Source organism: Harpia harpyja, chromosome 5 (genome assembly GCF_026419915.1).
Source record: "Harpia harpyja isolate bHarHar1 chromosome 5, bHarHar1 primary haplotype, whole genome shotgun sequence".
NCBI classification, from domain to species: Eukaryota; Metazoa; Chordata; class Aves; order Accipitriformes; family Accipitridae; genus Harpia; species Harpia harpyja.
In genome coordinates, this window is record NC_068944.1 from 27,046,863 (window position 1) to 27,069,262 (window position 22,400).

General features: G+C 36.4%; 1 protein-coding gene across 4 annotated transcripts in view; it reads left to right on the forward strand.

Annotated features, from left to right (window-relative positions):
- The window catches only part of MIB1 (MIB E3 ubiquitin protein ligase 1), an 83,643-nt gene that overhangs the window by 11,993 nt on the left and 49,250 nt on the right, over window positions 1-22,400 (forward strand). For all 4 annotated transcript variants that reach the window (XM_052786934.1, XM_052786935.1, XM_052786933.1 and 1 more), the window contains 8 exons: window positions 1,920-2,049; window positions 3,867-3,971; window positions 11,530-11,596; window positions 15,417-15,621; window positions 17,213-17,396; window positions 17,716-17,860; window positions 19,037-19,170; window positions 20,223-20,330. In XM_052786934.1, the coding sequence (XP_052642894.1) occupies window positions 1,920-2,049; window positions 3,867-3,971; window positions 11,530-11,596; window positions 15,417-15,621; window positions 17,213-17,396; window positions 17,716-17,860; window positions 19,037-19,170; window positions 20,223-20,330 (1,078 nt within the window). The remainder of the gene's footprint in view (window positions 1-1,919; window positions 2,050-3,866; window positions 3,972-11,529; window positions 11,597-15,416; window positions 15,622-17,212; window positions 17,397-17,715; window positions 17,861-19,036; window positions 19,171-20,222; window positions 20,331-22,400) is intronic.

The following is a 22,400-nucleotide window of genomic DNA, read 5'->3' on the forward strand; positions in this document are numbered from 1 at the left end:
TGCAACGTGTGTAAGACAACATTTATTTCCTCCTCTTGGAGAAGTAAGGTTTACAAATGTGTTGTAATTCAGTGATGTGCTCTCATCAGTGCTTTTACAGTTAAGGGAAGTGGTTGGAGCACACAAACCAAGTTCTCGTATTGTGTCTTGTAGGGACTGTGTTTATTTTCTCAAATGTTTGCCTTGAAATTTAGCTATGGCTCAAATGCCCAGGTCAGTGGTTTAATCAAAAAGTAACTTCTGTTTTCTTGAGATTCATGCCAGCAGATCTAGGTACCATATCATGAGCTTAGTGTCTCAATTATAATGTTTAATGCAGAACAAGGCTTACAAGTTGGATCCAAGAGTAGAAAGTGCTGGCTTAGTGTAATTAATAGAGAATAGCTAACAAAATACAAATCTGTTTTTCTATTTATTTCTTTTTAAAAAATCTCATTGCTTCTGAGAATGCTTGCAGACTTTTTTTCTTCTATTTTTTTTTTTTAGCTGAAGTTTCCTTTGTAGTTTTAAGTGGTCTGTTATGGTGTATAAAGCATAAGTCTTATTTTTTGGAGATAGATTGTATGCAACGTATAGAATGGCAGGAAATCTTTTGCATCTTGTCACTTTCTCCATATCTTTGTTTACTCCATTGAGCTCTGTTTTGCAACTCTTATCTAGAAGGCAGCTTCATGTGCCAAGGAGCTGTTTCTATTGGGTCAAGCTTAGCTGAGAAAAATTGATTAAAGTTAACTGTTTGAGGGAGGAGAAAAGGGCGAACCAGTGGTATTGAATTTGAGGGATATCTCATAGGAAAAATAGCAAGAAGCATCTAAGGACGTTTGGATGAAGGAAAGCGTAAGCTCTACCTATTTTATTCTTGAGTCTGGGATGTCATATGGGCAGCATACCAAAGTAATGGATGCTGTTTTTGTCTCAGTTTTGTAGGTGTTGAGAACTTTCTAAAATGCTGCTATAAACAACATATCTTTGTGTTTTATATCACTCTCTTATATTACTTGGATAAAAATGGCTAATTATTTTCATGCTCTTTGCATTGATTCTAACAGTTTAACTTTTTCCTTGTCTGCCATCTGCTGGATGTTAAAAGTTTAGCAGGAGGGTGATACACTTCCTGAAGAGGTCAGGAAACATTCAGAATTTCAGCTGAAAAATACTTTGTCTGGCAACATTTTCCTGGCATGAAGTAAGAAACCTGGTTGCATGCAAACTGGTGGCTTTTGAGATGACTAAAAAGGCAGGAAAATGTTTTTCTGTTTTTTTCTATTTGTAAGTTAAATACTCCTGAGCTGTTCTGTTTGGGCTTATCTACTTCAGTTCTGTTGAAGTTGGAGGGAAAGAAGAGGTTTGCTTTCCAAAAATAACATATTATGACTGAAAAAATGGATGCTGATATATTGACTTAAATTTGCCAAGATATGCTATAAGAAGTATGTAGAAAATAAACAGACATGGAGGGGAAAGAGATGTAGCTCTTACTTAATAGCATAATTCTGAATAAAAATGGCAGGGCAATTGCAGGGCAATAATATTGGCCTAGGGTGCATCTAAGAGAAACAGAAATGTGTTGCTTATATGACTCTCTCTGTTTCTTTAATGATTTCAATAATAGTACAGATCTATATGTAAGTGGTTACAAGATTATTGCTGGTAGTAGGAAGTTTGGAGAAGAAATTATCATTAGAATTAAACACTAATTATGAACATACAATAAAGCAGACTTAGGAAGATCATGGTTTTTTATCTTGTGGGCTGCTGTTCAAGTGGAGAATTGAATGGATGCGATTCATGCACCAAAATCTGTGTTTGTGGGGTTATTTTTGTTTCAAGATGCTATCCTTCCTTCCCATCCCCAAAGATTCATTTTGGACTTTCTTTATTATCTTGACATTTGTGGGTTCTTCTCTTAATAACTTCAGGGTATTGTTGGAGTCTCGCCGTAAATCAAAGAAAATTACAGCAAGAGGAATCTTTGCAGGTGCCAGGGTGGTGCGAGGAGTTGACTGGCAATGGGAAGATCAGGATGGTGGCAACGGGCGTAGAGGAAAGGTAAAAATAAAACTGGTTTTAATAAGAAGATGCATTTCTGCATGCTCATGTAATGGCCTCAGCAGCCTTTCTAATTTTAGTGTAAAGATATCATCATAAAAGTTACTATTTTAATTTGCTGGATGTTTTTTAATCTTATTCTGTAATGCTCACCCATTTAGAGGGAGGAAGGGATGTATACTGTGACCAGTTCTTTTAAATGTGAATTTGCATTTTTACAATACCAGCAAAAATTTTAAAAACTACTGAATTTTTGTCTTGGTTGTTCTGTTTAAGGCTGGCTTGTAACAGCATTAAGATCTTGGGCATATTTTGACATTACTAGAGAGCTGATATAAAAACAGAGTTCTCAAGAATAGCCCTTTCTGGTCATCACTGCATTCTGTAGTCTTATTGCTTGTGGGTCAGCACATTTGTGTATCTTTTGCTCTTGGTTTTCAGTGCTTGCATTCTGGATTTTTGTTTTTCACCTAATAATTTCAGGGACTTTTCCAGTTTAAAATAAAAAATTTTGCAAGTGTTGGATGTGGATATTATATTACTGGCTTGGGACATTATATGAGTGTTTTTGATATAGTTGTATTAAAATATTTGGATTTATTGAAAATTGCATGGAATAATATGTTGCTAATCATAACCTTTGCAAATTTTTCCATTTGCAACTTACGTTTACCTTCAGAACTAACAAAGGTTTGTTATAAGTACAAACATACAGCAGGGAGTGTAAAATATACTATGACTTCTATCACCAAATATGAGATGTTCTAGGAGATTTGCATGCCCTTATATCTTGGTGAACTGGTGTTTTTTTGTTGCATTCATTTTTAGCACACTTAAGCAGCGTTTAAAAGAAAGCGAAAACTTCCTGAATAAGATATTTAGCCTATTTTATATCCTAGACATTTATGGAAGCTTTAGGACTTTTGGGGATTTCATTTTGGATTTTATTGAGAGGAAATAATAAATTTAAATCTCTTAAAGCAAGGGATATTCAGAAGCAGCTTTTTTCCTCTTGATTATTTACCCCTTGCTGTGAATTTGGCAAGGTATTTTGAAATCTCTGAAACTCTGCAAAATAAGAGTCTTATCCTGCATTGTCTGTTTTATGTACTAAACTTGAATTAGTGGGATTATTTGCAAGCTGAAAATATGTATAGATGAATATAAATGCTCTCAATGAGGAAAAGCAGATGGTACATAGCAGAAACAGCTTTTAAATAAATACAAATAAAAATTAAGATAAATTCTGGAAATCGATTGGTTTTGTTTTTTTTTTTTTAATAGGTGTTTTCAGAATGTGGTGCATAGCCTCATGATTTCAGAAATGTCAGGGAAAGCCCTTTTCACTTTCCTCCTTTTGTACTGTTGTTAAACAGATTGGCTCTGGAAATAAAACTTTGTCTCCTAACATAGTGCACTGCCACCAGGCCAATGCAAGTTAAACCAGACAAACTGAAGCAATTAAAATAGTTTTCATCCTGTTTTTCTTAGTTAAATGCTGCTTCTAGTAAGAACATGTCAAAGTATCATAAATAAAGTTTTACAGTTCAGATTTTGTTCTCTACTTACATAGTTAGATCACCTACCAGATATACAAAAGAAAAATAGGCCTACAAAGTATATATTCAGGCTGCCATCTTAAGACACCTAGGGAACACTTGTGTCATACAGAAAACAACTTCAGAATAAATTTTATTAAATTCAGTAAAACTGCTGTATCCTGAATTATTTGAAAGCGATGAATGAGGTTTTAATTTCAAATTGTGCTTCTAAGTCTTTGTTCTAGAAACAATTTTCTTGTTTTTAAAACTGAATAGGTAACTGAAATCCAAGATTGGAGTGCATCGAGTCCACATAGCGCAGCATATGTTCTTTGGGACAATGGTGCTAAAAACCTTTACAGAGTTGGCTTTGAGGGCATGGTAAGTATAAAAGAACACAAAGGGTAAAATGCATGGTGGGGGAAGGGTAGTAAGAATAACTTGTTGTGCTTTATTATTCTGCTTTTGGAATATCCTTTGTCAGTTTGCATGCTATTAGTCAGGTCATTGTGAATACAGCTGTATGGATCATGCATATGTATTAGGAAGAAAGCCTGATCTGGGAATTTATAAAACATGTGAATAATTAAAGTAGGGGCTGGTTTCTGCCAGAGTGTAGTAAATGTTTACATTGCATACATGATTATCTTAGTGTGCTACTATTGTGCTTAAATTAAAATCCAGAAGAGGAAAAGAAGCTTAGTTACAAACTTTTTAAAGACCCTATTTCTTTAACTCCTGATGTCTTCAGTTCACTTCAAATTTTGGTGTGATTACTGCAAGATTTGCAGTTTTTACATTACTGGCAACACTCAGAATCCTCTTGAGAGCAATTTTTTTGTCAATGGAAAGGTGTTGAATTAAGTTACAACCTTAATTTGCTTTAGCACTAAATTTTTTTTTCACTTCCTAGCTTCTACAGCTTTAGAGAGAAAATGGGTCAAACTCTAGCCTAAGTGCCTTCTGTTGCTGGGTTTTCTTATCCTAATGTGGGTCAGGGGAAGGTTACTTTGATTATCAACTGCTTATAACATCTTAATTAGCATTTTATTTGCATGATTTTTGTTTGATACTGCAGAGGAAAACCATGTTAACCTAACATTGAAGTCAGATGTGTATCAGTAATAAAATGTTAAACAATGACTAGTCTACTTTTTTGAAAGTAAAATATTTTGCCTGATAGCCTCACTTGAAATAAAGTTTATTTTTATAATAAAAAATAAATACTACATACCACTGCAGTAAATACATTTTATCCTTAGCATCTTCACTCATTAGAAAAGCTGACCTGCACTAAAGGTGTTTAGTCTTTTTAAACCTGACACTAAAATATGTAAGTCAGTGTTGAATTATGTGCTTCATGGTTCCCCCCCCCCAGTTCTAAAGAAAATTCCTTCTATACTGGCAAAAGGGAAAGGAAGTTATATGTAGTATTATATTATTAAACCAATGGTTGGTATCTTCCCCCTTATATTTGATAGTGATGCATGGAAAAGGAAGACAATTACAAAATCTAGATAGAAGGAGATACAGATCAACTGATTTTTTTTGTGTGTGTGTTGCAATTTCAGTTACTATGTTAAAATTTGTGGACTGCATAGTAGGAGTGCTGTGGAATCATTAAAGATTCCTTCTGGTCTCAGAAAAAAAACATGTAAGAAGTTATATTCTATTCTGAAATAGTTATTCCCTTAATAATAAAAATATATTTATTATTTGTAAATCAACTATATTCTGTTGCCAAACTATAGCCACATAAAGAAGTGTTAAATATTTGTAGAATGCTTGGTTAACTACTGCAACTGTAAATTTGAATGGATAAGTGTGACCCTTCCCACAAGATTTGTACAAATAGAAATATTTGGTCAGTCAATTAACAACAAAAAACTGTTAAAATGTGTGTGAAACTACATATATGTAAATATATATACACAGGATAATACATAAATCATATATGTACACATATATGTATAAAAAGGATACTTTGAGGCTCTATATGTAGTGCTTACCTGATTGTAATCGATTCCTACAATAATTTTATGTTTGTTGGGTACTTTTATCAAATGCAATTTTCACTTCAAACAGAATGGGTTCTTGAATATCTGTGATAAATAGTCACTTGAATGTAATGTTAAATTTTATAACCAATTAGTTGCTTGCTAAGTGTACAATTCATTATGATTGTTTACTACTGTTTATGTGCTGTTATGTAAAGCTGACTAATAGACTGTCAGAAAGTTCATATAAAGTTGGGACAAACTTGTCTTGGGACTTAGAAATTGGTTAAGAATGTCCAGAGAATGTGGAATCAACAATACTCAGACTGTGTGCCCATGTAAATACAGCTGGGAAGAGACCCCTACTTGCAAATGAATAACACTTGACTCGGATGCAAATGGAGCTGATTAAAGAAACACAGCTTATTATTGTAAGTCAGGGTTGCTTGTTTGATAGCTGACAGGCTGCATCTGGTCCTCAAAATTAATCTATCTGGCCTGCCAGCTTTTCCTTGGGAGAGATGAGGGTTGGCTGGTGGGGCAACAGGTGCTGGCTGAAAACTTGCATTTATTTGTGGTCAGATCCTTAGAGGTTTTATTTGAGTTTGCTGTTGCTGTGTATACATACAAAGTGGTTGAGAGGGGTGCATCTTGCCTTTCTTTGTGAAGCCTGGCATTTGAATCTGGGAATTTCTGCTGCCACAGGCCACAAATTCCCAAACTGAAATCTGTTTTTATGATGCTGTTAAGCTGAATAATGTTTGCTACGTCCATAGTAGGAATAAAGTACTGTTGGCTAATATGGTTATTGACAGTGCTTGCATTTCATATGTGTTCGGATTCTAGAGCCAGACTGAGATGTTAACCACATTACCTGCTTTTAGAAATGTGTGAACATAGCCTTTTGCAATAAAAAGATACACTATGTGGAATTAGAGAGTTAATGAGAAGTTTGTGATTTAGCTTTTTGGACTTGTTTCTGTGTTTTATTTCTTCATATCACACAGCTGAGAATGTAAAGCTGGTAACTTCCATTGGTTTTCAATAAGCATTATATTCTACTACTTATTAATAGAATTATTTTACTATAAAAAAGAAAATAGTTCCGTCAGCAGGAGTGCCCTAAATCAATTTCATTATTTAGGAATCGGTTTTGTGCTACTGAAGTTCCTTGCTCTGTACCACTTGCCTTTTTTGCTGTGATTAACGTTCTCTTCTTTTTCATTATGGAGGATCTTGCTTTAATCTGTGTAGGCTCTGAAAGAAGTAATGGTAGTTATAATCCATCACTGTTACAGTAATCTGTAAGCCGTTTGTGTCCTTTTTTTTTCCTGTGAATTCTGAATAGTTGAGTGCATAAGAGAAATTGAGAAGATTCCTTGCCTTTGTGTTTTTGACATTACTTTAAATTTTCTTATCCTGATTGATACCTAATGTCTGTTCACCAATGTTTATTTGGATTATTCTTAAAGATAATCCTTGAAATTACTCTAGAGAACTTTAAGAATGACTTAACACCTTTTTTTAAAAAAATAAAAACAAGGTAAATGTCTTCACATACTTGGCATTGTGGGTGAGTATTATAAAATATATAGAAATACGCTTTCTCCTGCAGTTACAACTGTCAGATCTGTAATGTAAGTCAAATCTTCAGCTCTCTAATCCTTTATTTTGTCCGCAGTATGTTCGAAATGAGGGGTTTAGGAAGCAGCAATAAGAATTTTCATTATTTTGTTCGTTTAGTGTCCTTTTGTTGCTTCTAGGTGCTGATCAAAACTGATCTAAAACACAGAAACATGAATTTTGGCCACCTTTACACATGCAGCATGTGTGTTTTATTACATTACAGTGTAGCCAAAGTTAGGTGGTTAATTGTTTGGAATCCAGAGAGGAAGGAGATATTCATACCTTGTGCATTTATGTGCATTTGTCAGCAGACTTTGTTTCGCTCCTTGTTTATGTAGTCGTACTTCTCTACATTTCTCCTGTAGCCTCAACCAAGCCAAGTTTTTCATCTCTCCATAACTGAGTTGCTTAGAAACATATTTCCGTTAAGCAGAAATGTACTTATTAATCCTTTTCCAATTTTGTTCTTTACAGTACTAACCTACAAGGAAGACTTTAAAATGATCCTCCTTAAAAAAAAAAAAAAGTTATACGTGGAAAGTTTTATATCTCACACGTCTTTGTCATTTCAGTCACTTTCTCTACCATCTTTTGCTTTCACTTTTTTCAGCTTCTTGAAACTGAAAATGATTTGAGTTCATTAAATTTGAAATACAGCATTTCTTATAAACCTTTAGCTAAAACTTACGGATTTATCCAGTCCCTTGTTGCCTTAATCAGGTGACAAAGCAGCATGCACTGGGCTTTCTCCATTTGCCCTGTTGTGAGTTTAAAGACTTAAAATGACTTTTAAGGGGGTATTCATTGGTACCTCAGATACCTGCAGCTGTGGCACCATTCCTGCTCATGCATCTGTAAGATCAGTATTAATTTCTCTCCTGGCATTTGCTGCTAGTGTTGGATGCTATTTCAGTGCATCTGGATCAAACATTCTTCTTTTTCTTAGCAACACACCTAGTTTTCTTATCAAGTCTGTAGACTCCCCTTGCTGATTTTAATGGATGGCATTCCGTATTGATAGGAATAACTTAATAGTTATTCCAATAGGCAGCTCCTCCTTCGGTATGGTTTCTCTCTTCAAGGTCAGGGATGATGGTGCTTTTAGACCAATCTGCCAACACTGTAATGTATGTTTTTTCATTCTCTGAAGTTATGATGACAAAATTGCTGCTGTTTTTTCAATGGTATAATTGGATGGTAAGTCAAAGTAAACAGTTATGTTTTCTGTATTTCCCATTTGGCTGAGCAGATCATGATCTTTATGTAATCCAGTCTCATACAGCTGGAATGCAGAGGTTTTCAGCAAGTCAGAAGGTAGATGTTAGAAGACCAAAGTTCTTCACTGTAGGCAAAAAACCCCACTGCTCATGTGCATTAGCTGTTACTACTGTTCTGAAAGTCCTGTTGTGCAATGTTTTGTGCTCGTGCTGTTCCTTCAGTTTTCATTATAATGATTTCCTGCTTAACTGGGGCTTCTACCTCTTCTCTAACTATATACAAATTCCACAAAATCTGTAGCTTGTTTTTCTGTTTCTTGAAAGAATCCTATTCAGGGTTCATCGAATGATTTGTCCATCAAGTTAGTGTATAAAAGCTTATGTTTTGTTTTCATCTTTGCACGTTTGTCTCTACCATGTATTTACACCCAGCCTCACAGTTGTTACTACTTTTTCTGCGCATGGTGTCACTGTGAGTCTGAAACTTGTGTTTTAATGTTCCTTGTGTTTTGGTACAGTCCTTTTTGCACTTATATGTCTCATCTCCAAACAATCTGCTATTTCAATCCATTTACAAGACCCAGGGAGACTCATAAAACTTGTAAAAATCCTGATAGGGTTCTCCGAAGTGTGGTACAGCAGAGCTGGCAGCAGCAATGCACTGTCAGCCTGGTGTGGCTGGGCTTCGGGTGTGTTTGTGCTCCATCCTCTCTTAGAGGGGCCTCTTGCCACCCAATCTCCAGGGGAGGATGACCAGGAGCTTAACACCACCCCTGATTTTTTTACTTAAACTACTTGGGCAGAAGAAAGCTCGTTTTCCTTTTCTGATAACTATAGTAGCTGAGTGCTAGAAGTAGAATTATAGTTGCTTACCTTACCCAGCTTTTGTGGTACTGAAGTACAACTAAGTACCGTTTCCTATCTTAAAACTCCAGGATCTTTTTTGGGTTTGGCTATGTTTTTAAAGATATTTGCAGGCCCTTATCATGTTGATGTTACTTTTCTTAGTATTGCTGTTTGCAAAGTAGCTGAAGGAACTCTTTTCTGTATATACAATATATATGAGTTAGGTTCGTCCTGTCAGTGCCTCATCTTTCTGTGTGTTTTGGGTCCTCAATGTTTTGGTGAAGGCTTATGTAAAGAAAATAATCACGTTGCCTTGCTTTTCTGTGATACTTAGATCAGACTCTTGTTTTACTCCTTAGCGATCTAACATTGACTTCATCATGTAAGTGAAAGGAAGACGGATGTGAAGCTCAGGTTGAACATCAAGCTACCACTTAGTTTTACAACCAAGCATATCATTATAATCCAGAAATAAACTATGCACAGGGCACAGTGTACAGGCAGGGTAAAAAGCGAGTGCAGATTTGTAGGTTTCTGTTGTTTTTTTTTTTTTTCTATAAAACTTAAGGTATCTTAACCTGCTTCCTAATTATTTCTGCTGCAAGATAGTAATTACCCTTTTACTGAATATTTTATTTCTTCTGCTAGCTTTTCGCCATCAGTCTGCTCTGTATGTTAACACTTGCTGTAACGCAAGGAATCGTTACCCAGATTTTGCCTGGCTGGGAGGAGAACCACTTAGGACCCTCTTGCGCTCTATTCTTAATGCTCTGAAGAGTGTGAAAACAGCTCTTGTATGTATACTCCTGCGCAGACAGCTGGTTGTTGCATAACACGAAGAGTCTGCATTCAGTGGGTGAGACCAAGTGCTCCCGGGCACATTAAATCTGTGTTGGTCTGGGGGAATGAATGTGCTTGCCATCTGGGATGGTCAGCACAGCCCCTTTGTCTCTGGCTGAATTAAAGCCAGCACCTGCCCACCGGGTGGCAGCATTTTGTTGCCAGCCTGCTGCTACTGCTGGGCTGAGCAAACTCTGATTTCTCATAGAATTTGAAGAGCAGCTAAATCTCATTATTTTCATCTGGCTGTTTTCATCACTTTTTGAAAAGGTGGCGGTACATTCTTCGTAGATCAGGATATACGCTGAATTTTGTATTGTTTCTGGCTGCTTAGCAGTTACAGGTCACTGAGGGTAGTATTGCGTTCATCAGTCCCTTGATAATTTGGAAGACTTAAGAGTTTTCATTTTAATCCTTTTGCAGGAGCACACTCTGTCAATAAATCTGGGGTTGGGAAAATTAATTGTTAAAGTATTTGTTTTAGTTCTGGTTGATGATGTCATAACCACCACCTGTCCTTTATTTCCTCCCTCATCCCACAGAATATTCTGACACATTTTGCAAACAGTTTCCTATCTCCTTCCCAACTCATCGTGCACACAAAATGTCCTTTGTTTAGTGGGAATTGTTCCATAAGGAGCAATGGCAGATGGTAGCCATTTGGCTTTAAGGGTTACACAGGGGAAAAAAAACTAAAGGAGAAGAGAATTATAGGGACTCCGCTGGCTTTATGAATAGGAGTTGGTTATCACGCTCGAAACTTCTGTTTCTCGGATAATGTGAAACAGAGTCTTTCTGAAGGATGAGCTTTAGAACTTTTCTGTTTAAAAAGATCATGTTTAGCTCAGCATAGTGTTTTTTGAAAACAAGTAATATCCTTGTGTTCTGTATATTCTTAATTGGAAATTCTTCATTTTGTAGAATTTGAATGTCAGGTTTTCTTCTCCAAGGTAAACATGTATCTGTCAAAAAGGGTTGGGAAGGGGGAACAGCACTGGCAGGCATTAAGTGATTTGTACAGGAAAGGCTGTGGCCTTGAGCACTGTCTGCAGTTTTAGTTTTTTGTTTGTTTCCTTGTGTTCACAGACTTTTTTTAAAAGGAAGGATAACTTTATAAAGCAATGCAAAGGAGCTTTGTGTTATTTTAATACCTCTCCTTGAGTTAAAAATGTCTCATCCTTTATAGCCCTTTATATTGGTAAAGGTTATTAAAATCTTGAGAATGTCAAGGCTGATAGATTGGAAAGTATTTGAGATTATATGCATCAGTAACAAACTCATGGGGTATGTTTTTTGTACACATCATTTTCAGCCTTTCTTAATTGAGTATATTTCAGTTCTAGTTTCACTGACTTATGTTAACCTAGAGACTCAGTCAGCGAGGACTAAAGTTGTCTCAATCTCTCTCCGTAGTCTGACCTGAAATGTGTCCAAGATGCAAAAGGAGGCTCTTTCTACAGAGACCATTGTCCTGTGTTAGGTGAGTTGAAGATAAAGTAAATCTATCTTGATGTGTGTTAATTATACTTAGTCTGGATTTCTCTTTCCTTTTTAAATGTTATCTAAAAGGACTGTCCTTACTAGTGAAATGTAAATGCTAGCATTTCTATGATAGCATTTTTATGCATTAATGATAAATTGTAACACTTTTCTAAATGTATTTGGTATCAGTGTGCCAAGTGGATGGCAAGGGAGCTGTTAAGTGTTGACTAAGCAGTAAATTGAGTCATATGTCTTGTGTCCTGTATTTCTAAAGAGCCAAACATAGCTGTGCATTCTTGTAAGACTGTCTTAAATATTCAGAGATGTTCAATGAAGTAGCATGTACATGACCATAAACAGGAGTCATTTGAACATATAACTTAACCTGTTACTTTATACTAATACTAGTGTATGTTGTGAAATCTTGGTTGAGGTTTTCTATATTAGCTATTACACTGACTTATTCCTTTAGTGTCTTAGCTGGCCTGTAGACATGTGCAGAGTATAAAAAAAAAAATTGCCAGGTGTTTTGGTTTTTGAAATATGGGCAAATTTTTTCTTAATTATTAATGTGTATTTCCTTGGGAAGACAGCTGGTCATAAAACTGGACACTACAGAAAATTTTGCTTTTCTTCTTGAGTTTCTTATTATACTTAAATGCGTAAAAAAACTTAGCTGATAATACTGGCTTTTCTAAAGTGATGAGAATTCTCTGTTTACTAGTCTTAATCTAATTCCTTGCACAAGTACTTGAAGTATGACCTGCAAGCACTATTCTTTTATTGACAGCATTGGTGAAAAGGTGAAAACAGTAAAGGTCTGTTTTGTTTAGTAAAAAACAGTTGTTGAAGAAGTCACTTAGCTATTTACTGTCAAGTAAATGAATTGTTTGAAAGTAAAAAGCCAAGGCACTCTGATCTTTGTATCTTGCTTCTGTACTTAAAATTAATTTTGTCATTTTACTCTGACATGAATAAAAATAGAAAAGTAGTAATAGGGTCTTACTGGTTCTTTATTACAGAGGTAAGCTTAGGTTCTTATGCGTGCCCTCTATTTATTTTGGTTCTTGCTTTAAAAGCACAGGTCTTTGTTTTCTGCATGTAGCTTTTAGGGTGATATCGTATTTAAATGCATGAATATTAATCACTAAAGATAGTAGGAGACTATTCTTTGTTAAATTCTTCCCCTTCCACTATATTAAGTTGCTCTTAATGGATGGCGATGAACTCAGTTCATCATTCTTGCCACATTATGCTCCATCTTCTCAGTCTTACTCTTTGTTATAACATCTGTCCCTTTTATTTGCCTTCTGAATGTAGTACACACATACATTCATGCTGTGAATTTAAATGTATGCTTGCATTAAAAACTAGAAAGTTATTTTTGAAGCTTTGTGATATTTGAAATAGAGTGAGAATAATACTCCAGCAGGGGCCTAATTAATAATGGAGTAGTATGTAGTTGGGGCAAAATACTGGGACTGATTTTGTTCAGTACCACATTGGTGACCTTGACAATGAGATGGAATACAATCCCAGACAATTTGCAGGTGATAGCAAGTTGGCAGAGGGGTGTGGTTGAAAGTAGAGCTTTATTCACAAGAGCCTCAAGGAAGTGAAGAATTTGGTGAACGGAGACCTCATGGAGTTCAACCAGAAGTGCAGTTTTGTACTCTGGTTGAAATAAGCCTATGTACCAGGAATTCCAAGACTCGTAATTGTGAATGCCTGAGTGAGGAGCCTTGCTGAGGAAGACCTGGGTGTTACACTGAATGCCAAATTGAATGAGACAGCAGTGTGCTGACATTGCAAATAAGGCAGATTTCATAGTCGGGTATATGAGGAGGATGGTAGGCAACAGAATAGGAAAAGTTATTATCCCTCTTCTCAATGGTGATGAAGTTGTGCCTAGAATTCTATGTCCTGTTTGTATCACTGTGTCCATCTCCTCTTCCCTCCCCTCCCAGTTTTGAGAAAATGTAGAGGGTCTGATGGTGGCCTGCTAAAGTGATTAAGAGACTGAGAGGATGTGATTTGCAAGGAGGAGGAGCTGGGCTTGTTTAGTCTGGTAATAAGGAGGTTAACAGGTAATTGACTAGCCACCTACAACCACTTGAAGGGTGATTGAAAGTGATGGCACCAAAATTTCAGTAGTGGCAAATGACATAAAAACAAATAGTGGTGGCCTTAAGGACACCTCAAGTGACTTAGGAGGTTCAGATCAGATATTGAAGAAATTTTCTGTTAACACCTACAGCTCTATATTGCAGTACTGGAGAAAGTTACTTGAAGAGGTTGTAGAACCTCAGTCCTTGAGGGCTTTCAGGACTCAGATAAGCAAAGCCACAGCTGACATCAGCTGGTTTTTAGTTTGGCTTTGTGTGGGATATCAGACCAGATGACCTCTAGAGATCCTTTCTTCCAACTAATGCTTCTATAATTCTTTTCTGGTTTATAGCTCTTCCTTTCTTAGACTTCCCTGTCTCATCAGGGCTGTCTCTGGGATGTTTGCTGTCTTAAGTTTTCTGTCTGGTGAGTTCCATATCAGTAGCTTTTCTGAAGAATTAATTGTTAACTTTGTCCTTAGCAGAAGTGGCTGTTCTCCATGTTATGTGTGTTTTGCTGTGAAGGCTGCATACTTAAAATACTGTTCCATCTATAGGTTCTTTAAACTAAGACCAGGACAGAAAGAAGTCACTGAGTGGTCACAGAAGTCAAAGTCCATTGAACACGAGCATTCATTAATAGCTGTGTTTTCTTTCTCAGCAGTTTCTCTTCAGTAGTATCAGATTCTCTTCTTTGCCATTCTGTCCTCTGGAGACTTTTAGTGCTGCAACTAGTGCTGCCAACACCTGGTGTGGATTTCTAGAATCAGTCTCCCTCCAAATAACATTTTTGTCTCTGTGTCAGGCTATTTGTTTGTACTTCCTTATTGTTACAGTGCAAGGACCCTTTCTCCATTATTACCCCTTGCTTGGAAGAGGAGAAACACGCACACACATCTGCTTAGAGACAGCCGTATTACTAAAGGAACTCTGCTCACCCTGTCCTTTGCCACTGATGTTGCCATTGAACTCAATCTACATGACTTCTACAGTTGTTGTACTCTTCACCATTCTGTGGATGGCACGAGATACCATCCTCTTGTTCTGGCAGTGAGAAGGTCCATAAGTGTGTTCTCTTATCAGTTTACACAGCTTGATGTGTTTGAATGTATGCCATTGCCCTCCAGCTAATGAATTTTTGCTATGACACATCTTTTGGAAGCGGGCATTGTCCAGGGAGAATGTTTTAATTTTAAATTTGCAGGGGTTTTTTTGTTGGTAGTCATCTCCCTACTTAAAAGGTTAAAGATTTTCATCACTGAAAATCATTTTGCAGTATTCTTTTGCCAGTGTTTTCTCTACATTCAAGTACCGACCCAATTCAAAGCCGCTTTCTGTGGGCCTTCTGCTTATCTTTCAGCCTCTGAGTGGATAGATGGCACTTTGTGTATGACTCTTTCAAAATTATCAGAGCTTTTATGTATCTAGATGTCTAACACCATATGATAGCTGTTACCATCCCAGTTAGAGCCCATAGTGGAGCCTGTCACAAGTATTTAGCATTTGCCAGTGTCATTGCTATTTGCCTTGAAAACTCAAGAAATGCACAATTCCATAGCCAGAGGTTCAGAGGTCTTTTTCACCTGTTCACTCCCTTTTACCTATTGGCCACTACAGTTGCAGTCATTGAGTCTCAGAAATTAACTTCTGTTCTTTAAATTGTGTGGAAAATTAGTGTGGTCATGTAAACACTTTCTTCTTATTCCATTTCAGGTGAGCAAAATGGTAACAGAAACCCTGGTGGGCTGCAAATAGGTGACCTTGTAAACATTGACCTTGATTTGGAAATTGTACAGTCTTTGCAGCATGGTCATGGAGGATGGACTGATGGCATGTTTGAAACTTTAACAACAACTGGAACAGTTTGTGGCATTGACGAGGATCATGACATTGTAGTACAATATCCAAGCGGCAACAGGTTTGTTACATAGCCTTCATCATTGATTCTCATAGACTTCCTTTGCCTTCAGCACTTACGATCACTTGGTACCAGAAACTTTCTGTTCTCCTTTTGTGTCTGTTAAGATTTCTGTGAGAATTTTTATATTCCTTCTACAGTGTGTAGTGAGGGCTTACCTTTAAAGATGCTTTAATGGGAAAAGGAAGTTTGTTGCCTCTCTCACTTGGTGAAAATTTGAGTCTAAAATAAGGAATGACTTTCTGGACTACTTATTTCCAAAATGTGGTGGTTTAAGCAGTAATTTATTTTTTAGTTACAAAGTATCCCATGGTTTCAAGCGGAATGGTAATAGCAATGCATTGCAGGTTTTCAGGAAAATGGGTTAAGAGGACAGGTGACAAACTTTTTATGTTGGGGATCTTGTCTAATGTAGAGTGACCTTGGCATGATATGTATCTACTGTCCTATTATTCAAAGGAATGTAGTTTATGTAAATATGGACTGAGAATGGGAAGTGTTAGGGAAGCTGTTGCCAAAACCACTCCCTGCAAGCAGTTTAGGTTTGAAATTTGATAAGCTGCATCCATGCTAACAGGATTCAAACCCAGCTCTACAGCTGCATCTGAGCTAACATGTCCACATGGTTTTGTGTTGTCTTGCGCTCAAGTATTGGGCTTATCTTTAAAAAGCAGCTGATGACTGGAATATCATTTCAGTTGTATCTGGAGACTGACCTGTTCAATTTGTCCAGAAAGGATTAACAGTGCATTATTCATTCAGGCTTTCCCTCAATATATTGTTTGTTAATATTGCAAAGTAATGCATAACAAAGCTGTTTCCCCAGCTAACACAAGCTGAAGGGATGCAAGTGGCTTTTCTTCTGACAGTCATGGCTGCAGAGCCAGTGAGAGGAGCTGCTCTGTATTGTGATTTCCTCCCTGACTTTGCCCTTTATAGAGATTATCTGATGCTTCTCATCTAGATCACATAGCTGAATGAAAATCAACCCCAGACCAAATGGCAGGTAAAGGAGAGGTCACCATATTATATATTAAAATATAACTCAGCATAAAAATAGCTAAATGCCTCTAAACCAGTAAAATTTATAGTATAAATTAGGATAGTTTGGTTAAAAATTGAGGTGTATCTAGGATATCCGTTTAATTGAAGAGTATTTTATAACTGAATGTTGCAGCTTTGACCTAGAGGGGGAGGGGACAAAATTCAATGTTCTTCCCATGTTGTTTCCTGGCAGTCCAATCCTTTGTGAGACAGCTTGGCTCTTCCCCTTTTCAACCAGAGTTGTCTCCTTCTCTCCCTGGAAAAATTAACAAACTGTATAGCTACTTTCAGGACTATTATATTGCTGTCAGCTTGCTTCCCCTTAGGCAGGATATTTCTTCATTGCTTTTACAAATGCACATCTCTGAAGATTACTGTGGAAATATTCAACTAATGAGCCACAGACAAGTTTATGGACAAAAAATGGTTAACAACAAATTGCAGACAGTTTGTAGGCATACAAGCAGAATCTTGTCCAACAGATAATTTTTAAACATTCATTTCGCTTTGCATGTTTAGAATCTACTTTAAATGATTAATTGTCTAGGTGGACGTTTAATCCAGCTGTTCTCACCAAAGCCAATGTTGTCCGAAGTGGAGATGCTGCTCAAGGTGCAGAAGGAGGTACCTCTCAATTTCAAGTGGGTGACCTTGTTCAAGTATGTTATGATTTAGAGCGAATCAAGCTTCTTCAGAGGGGTCATGGAGAATGGGCTGAAGCAATGCTTCCGGTAAGTAGTTGTATGTTTGGATTCATAGAATGGTAAAACTTGTATAATATTTCTAGTTATGCTTGGTAATAAATATCTGGAGGTTGTGGGAGTCAAAGTGATTTTCTTCTAAGTTGGAGAAAGTGTATTTCATCAAACGTGGTGTAATACTTGCTCAGATGTAGTAGTCTGCTTAGCCTGATGAAACTTAGCTAAAGGTATTGGTGACTGTACTATTAAACAATGGATTTGATAAAATTTGTGACTTACTATAAAACATTTAGGTTTCTAAATATTTTATTTTTAGTATTATTTGCATTTGATGTTTTCTTTAATGCAGACTTTAGGTAAAGTTGGTCGGGTCCAGCAGATCTATTCAGACAGCGACTTAAAGGTAGAGGTTTGTGGGACATCTTGGACGTATAATCCAGCAGCTGTCTCAAAGGTGGCATCAGCAGGATCCGCTATAAGTAATGCGTCTGGTGGTAGGTTTGAAGAATAACCAGTAATATATGTATGTCAAGTATTTGTGTTAATTAAAAAATGGTTAATAAGTACTAGCACATGGTTTGTATGAAAGGTTAATAATACTCAGGCTTGGGGTTTGGCTAACTGATGTTATACCTTTGAGAAAGATACAAGAAAAAGCTTGCAGTTGGTATGGAGATGTTGGTGGTTGTTATCGAGATAAGGTGCAAAAACTCCAAATCGAATTTGGGTTTCTGTTTGGCCACAGTGCAGGGATGTCTTTGGAGGTCTGCTCTAAGGACTTTAAATGATTGGAAGGGACACTAGATTGGAATAGGGACCAAGGCATGAAGAGAGTGTCACTGGCTGTAGCAAGCAGACTCCTTGTTTAATAGGTGGTGTGGGATAGCAAGCATAAGCGAGGGATCTGTTGCAAACGGTTACTCAGGATAATATTCTTTCCGTAAAATTTTTGTCTTAAAATCTAGTCAGACACCCTTTGACTAATTACAGTGGGATTTTTTTGGTGTCTATGTAATCACATTTCAGTTCTGTTGAACCTGCTCTCATTCATCTAATAATGAGGCAGAAAGACTATCCAAGTGTTTTATGTTCTGTTGACTGTTTCACAGATCAATTAAACTGAAATGTTTTTTCCTTTTTTTGGTCACAGCTAGTTGTTTTTTTCTCTTCACATATTTGCTTTAATGCCCAGAAACCTTTCTACATAGTTTTCTAGACTTTTTCCTAGGGAGGCATAAATAGAATGAATTTTCTGCAATAAAGACAGTCGCAGTGGCCTTAAAATTAGCTATAAGAGTAATAGGACTTAGTATTTCAAATCAGAGGGCAGGATATACCCAAAGTTAAGCTAGAAGACTAGACTTGTTATATCAATATGTAAATTCATGTTTTTACCTCATCCCCACCCTTCTGTATTTTGTGGTAGGCAAGCTATTTGTGGTTCAATCAGCTTTGTTTTGAAGTGTCTGATGTGACAGTCTCAACTGTCTAAAGGCTATTGGAGTGCAGTGCTTACTCGGAACTGAATAATAACTTACAGCTGTCATTTTGTGGTGGTTTGTGTATTACTATGTACATGCCTTTAGAAACACAACAAATTTAGCTGTTATTTTTCTGTTTTTCTGTGATTAGAATTGTAATCTTAATTGTCCTTTGTTTAATAATTATAGAGAGATTGTCCCAGCTATTGAAGAAATTATTTGAAACCCAAGAATCTGGAGATCTCAATGAAGAATTGGTTAAAGCTGCTGCTAATGGAGATGTTGCTAAAGTGGAAGACTTGCTAAAGAGACCAGATGTAGATGTGAGTGTTCTGCTTGGGGAGGACCTGTTCTGGGGACCTGTAATAATAAAGGAAGTGAAGCTGTCCTACATACTCCTTGCCAGTCAGTAGTGTGTCTGCATAGAAGTAGTACAGCTGGTTCCAGTGTCTCTTCTCCCATTTGTTGTCCTATGAAATGTGTTGGGGGGGTGTGAAAATAGTGCTTTACACCCTTTTTTGCCAGACAGATTTTGTGTTCTATTGTCTGCTGTGAATTAAAATACCTTCCAGCCTCCGTTTGCCAGAGTCGGGGCAGCGAACCAAACATTCACAATTAGTGAAGGGTCTTCAACTTCTTTTTTTTTTGAGGGGGATAGAAAGAAGGAGAGTAGATTTTGGGGATTTTTTTTGCTGTTGTTGTGGATTTTGTTTTTTTAACTCATGAGGTAGATCATCTAATCTGTTCTCTGTCAGATTCCTTATACCAACTTGTCTAATCACCTAGTACTGAAAAGTGTAAAAGAAAATGCTTAAGAATTATAGGACTTGGTTCAGGGAACATGTTTTAAAATCACAATCACGTGTTTTTCTCACTACAGCAGTAGTAATTTTTGCAGATAAGAGACTAAACTCCTTCAGTTCTGAGGATTGATTTGTAGCTCAAGATTATACAAAACATGGTATTTTGTTCAGACTGACTCCTCTTGTTGCCATAAATTAGAAAATGAAGTTAAATATACAGCAGAGCAGAGGACTGGTATCATTCTGAGACCTGTTCTCAAAATCTTGCCTTTACAGTAGCTGAAAGATGAAAGTTTATAATCCAACTATTGTTAGGGTCTTAACGTTTGAAATAAATGCATTTCTGGCTTCTTTCCTTCAATCTAGCTAATGTTACAGAAATGAAATAGAGAAGACATAGGAGATCATCTATATGTGCTAGAAAGGCAGCTGTCTAAAAATTGTTCATTTGATACTTTCATATGTATGCTGTTGCTTTAAGTTTTCTAATACACTTGCATGTATACTGCTAAAGTGTCTCATAGCTATGTGTGTATCTTGCAACTTACCTCAAAGTATTGATATGCTTCCAGGTGAATGGACAATGTGCTGGACACACAGCTATGCAAGCTGCTAGTCAGAATGGCCATGTCGACATTTTGAAGTTGCTTCTGAAACAGAATGTGGATGTAGAAGCAGAGGTAACCTAAATATTTCAAAATACACTTTGTGTCTCCTCAAGTTTTAAACTTTGCTAAATAACAATTTTATTGGAGTTGCCTTCTTTTTAAATGTCAGAGTGAGTAAAAAACTGTTTTTCTTGCTGTGATTATGTTCCCAAATTTGCCTCCTACTAACAATATTACAAAGGGTCAATATCTAATTCTTTAGCACCTGTAATTAAGTGAAATATAATGCTAATATAATAGAGCTGTGTAAGCTAGTATGTGATTGTAGCAGATGAAGCCCCTTCTTTATTTCCTTTATTTCATTTCAACAGTAGAATGCAATAGGCTAGCACGCTGCCTGTGGCATTTGGAGAAAAAGATGTTGGATGTTACATCTCCAACTTCAGATACTTACTGTGCTGCTTATGTACATTGTTCAGTTGGGAGACAGTTCTCCATTCTTAACTAAAGCAAATTTGAGCAGAAAGTAATAACAGTATCTTTGGGTATGAAATGCCAACTCTGCTTCCTGTTTTTCAGGTGTGGGTTTGTTTTTTTTTTTTTAACTTCATCCAAAATGGAAGGAGTTCTTTTGTTTAGGTTTTTTAGAATTATTGTTTGTGAGAATATTATCTATCAGCATACTGTGATATTTGCATTTTGAATTTATTTTGCCTTGTTTACTTACACAGAATGCACTGATATTGCAGCCTTTGTTCATTTTGTGAAGCACAAGAAGGAGCTGTCAGATTTCTCTTAAGAATATAAATTAAAGCCTAACAGAATGCTTAGAAGTTAATAGTGTGCCCAGTCATCATTTGCATAACAGAAAAGCAACTTTACATGCTTGGGCATTTAGATTTATATTGTATTTGATATACGGAAGTTATAATATGTTAAAACATTAATGAAGCAATGATGTAATTCTTGGAACTAAAATTGTTTTTATATTCACAGATACACCATTACTTTGTAAAGGTTTTCTGCTCAATTGTAAAGATGGCTTAGATTTGATGCAGTACATACTTGCTGTGGTCTGATTTCTGTGAAGTGGTTTCATTTTAGAAGTAGTGCTTTCACTGCAGTACATAGCATATACAGTTACAAACTAGACTAAGCTGCTTTTCATCTGTACTATGGGATCAAAGCTGCTGTGTTAAGTGGTGGACTGATATGTTCTTCTCTGGTATAAGGAAGGGTTAGAAGTATTAGAGAGGGAAGTAGAAGCTCTGCTTAAACAGCTTCAAGATAATACATATGGTAATCTGCTAGCAGTAGAATGGTTAAGAGTTCATGTTTGCTCAGGCTTCAGAAGTATTGTAACACTAGTATTAAAAAAAGTTTTCAGGGATTTTATTTGAATTTTCAAGCCTTTTTCTTGTAACTGAGTTGCTTAAGTGAAGATGGTAGTCCTATTTAATTATATAATTGCATTAATTCTTAAAATTAATATATAATTATAATCAATAGATAGTATAATTACTATATAATATGATTAGATTAATGATTATATGTTTCAGGCTTTAAAAAATGCCAGCTGCCTATAAATTAGTGATATGAAGACCCAGCAGAGCCATCCCATTAAGCAGAGAGCAAAAATTTAGTCTGTTTACTTCACTGTTGTGGTCTGTGGCATGGAAGCAATGGATAAAAATCCTTACTTTTCCTGTTTTATAGCTAAGTTGGATATATTTACATTTACAGTCACTGCTGCAGAGTATATACACTCATGATGACATTTTCTGGGTATGGCCTCGTTGTTGTCTCCTCTGTGCTTATGTCTCTGACAGCTTTATGTAGAGTACAAGTGGCCTCTGTTTAGTCAGAAAACAATTTGTTACTGATAGGGTTCAAAAAGCCTGATGTAGATACTACATAGTAAAAATACATAGCCTTCTAGTCTGCGGAAATTAATGGGTATCAGTTATTATATTGTCAGTATTGACAATATTGTTGGCATGTATAGAAATATAGTACTTTTAATATTTAGATTTATATCTGAATATAAGTCTTAGGACAGATGCTAAATTAGTTGCTAGCTTTTCCTAGGTATATTAATATGCTCCTGTGTAGAAAATAGACAGCAGGATTCAGGTCCTGAGA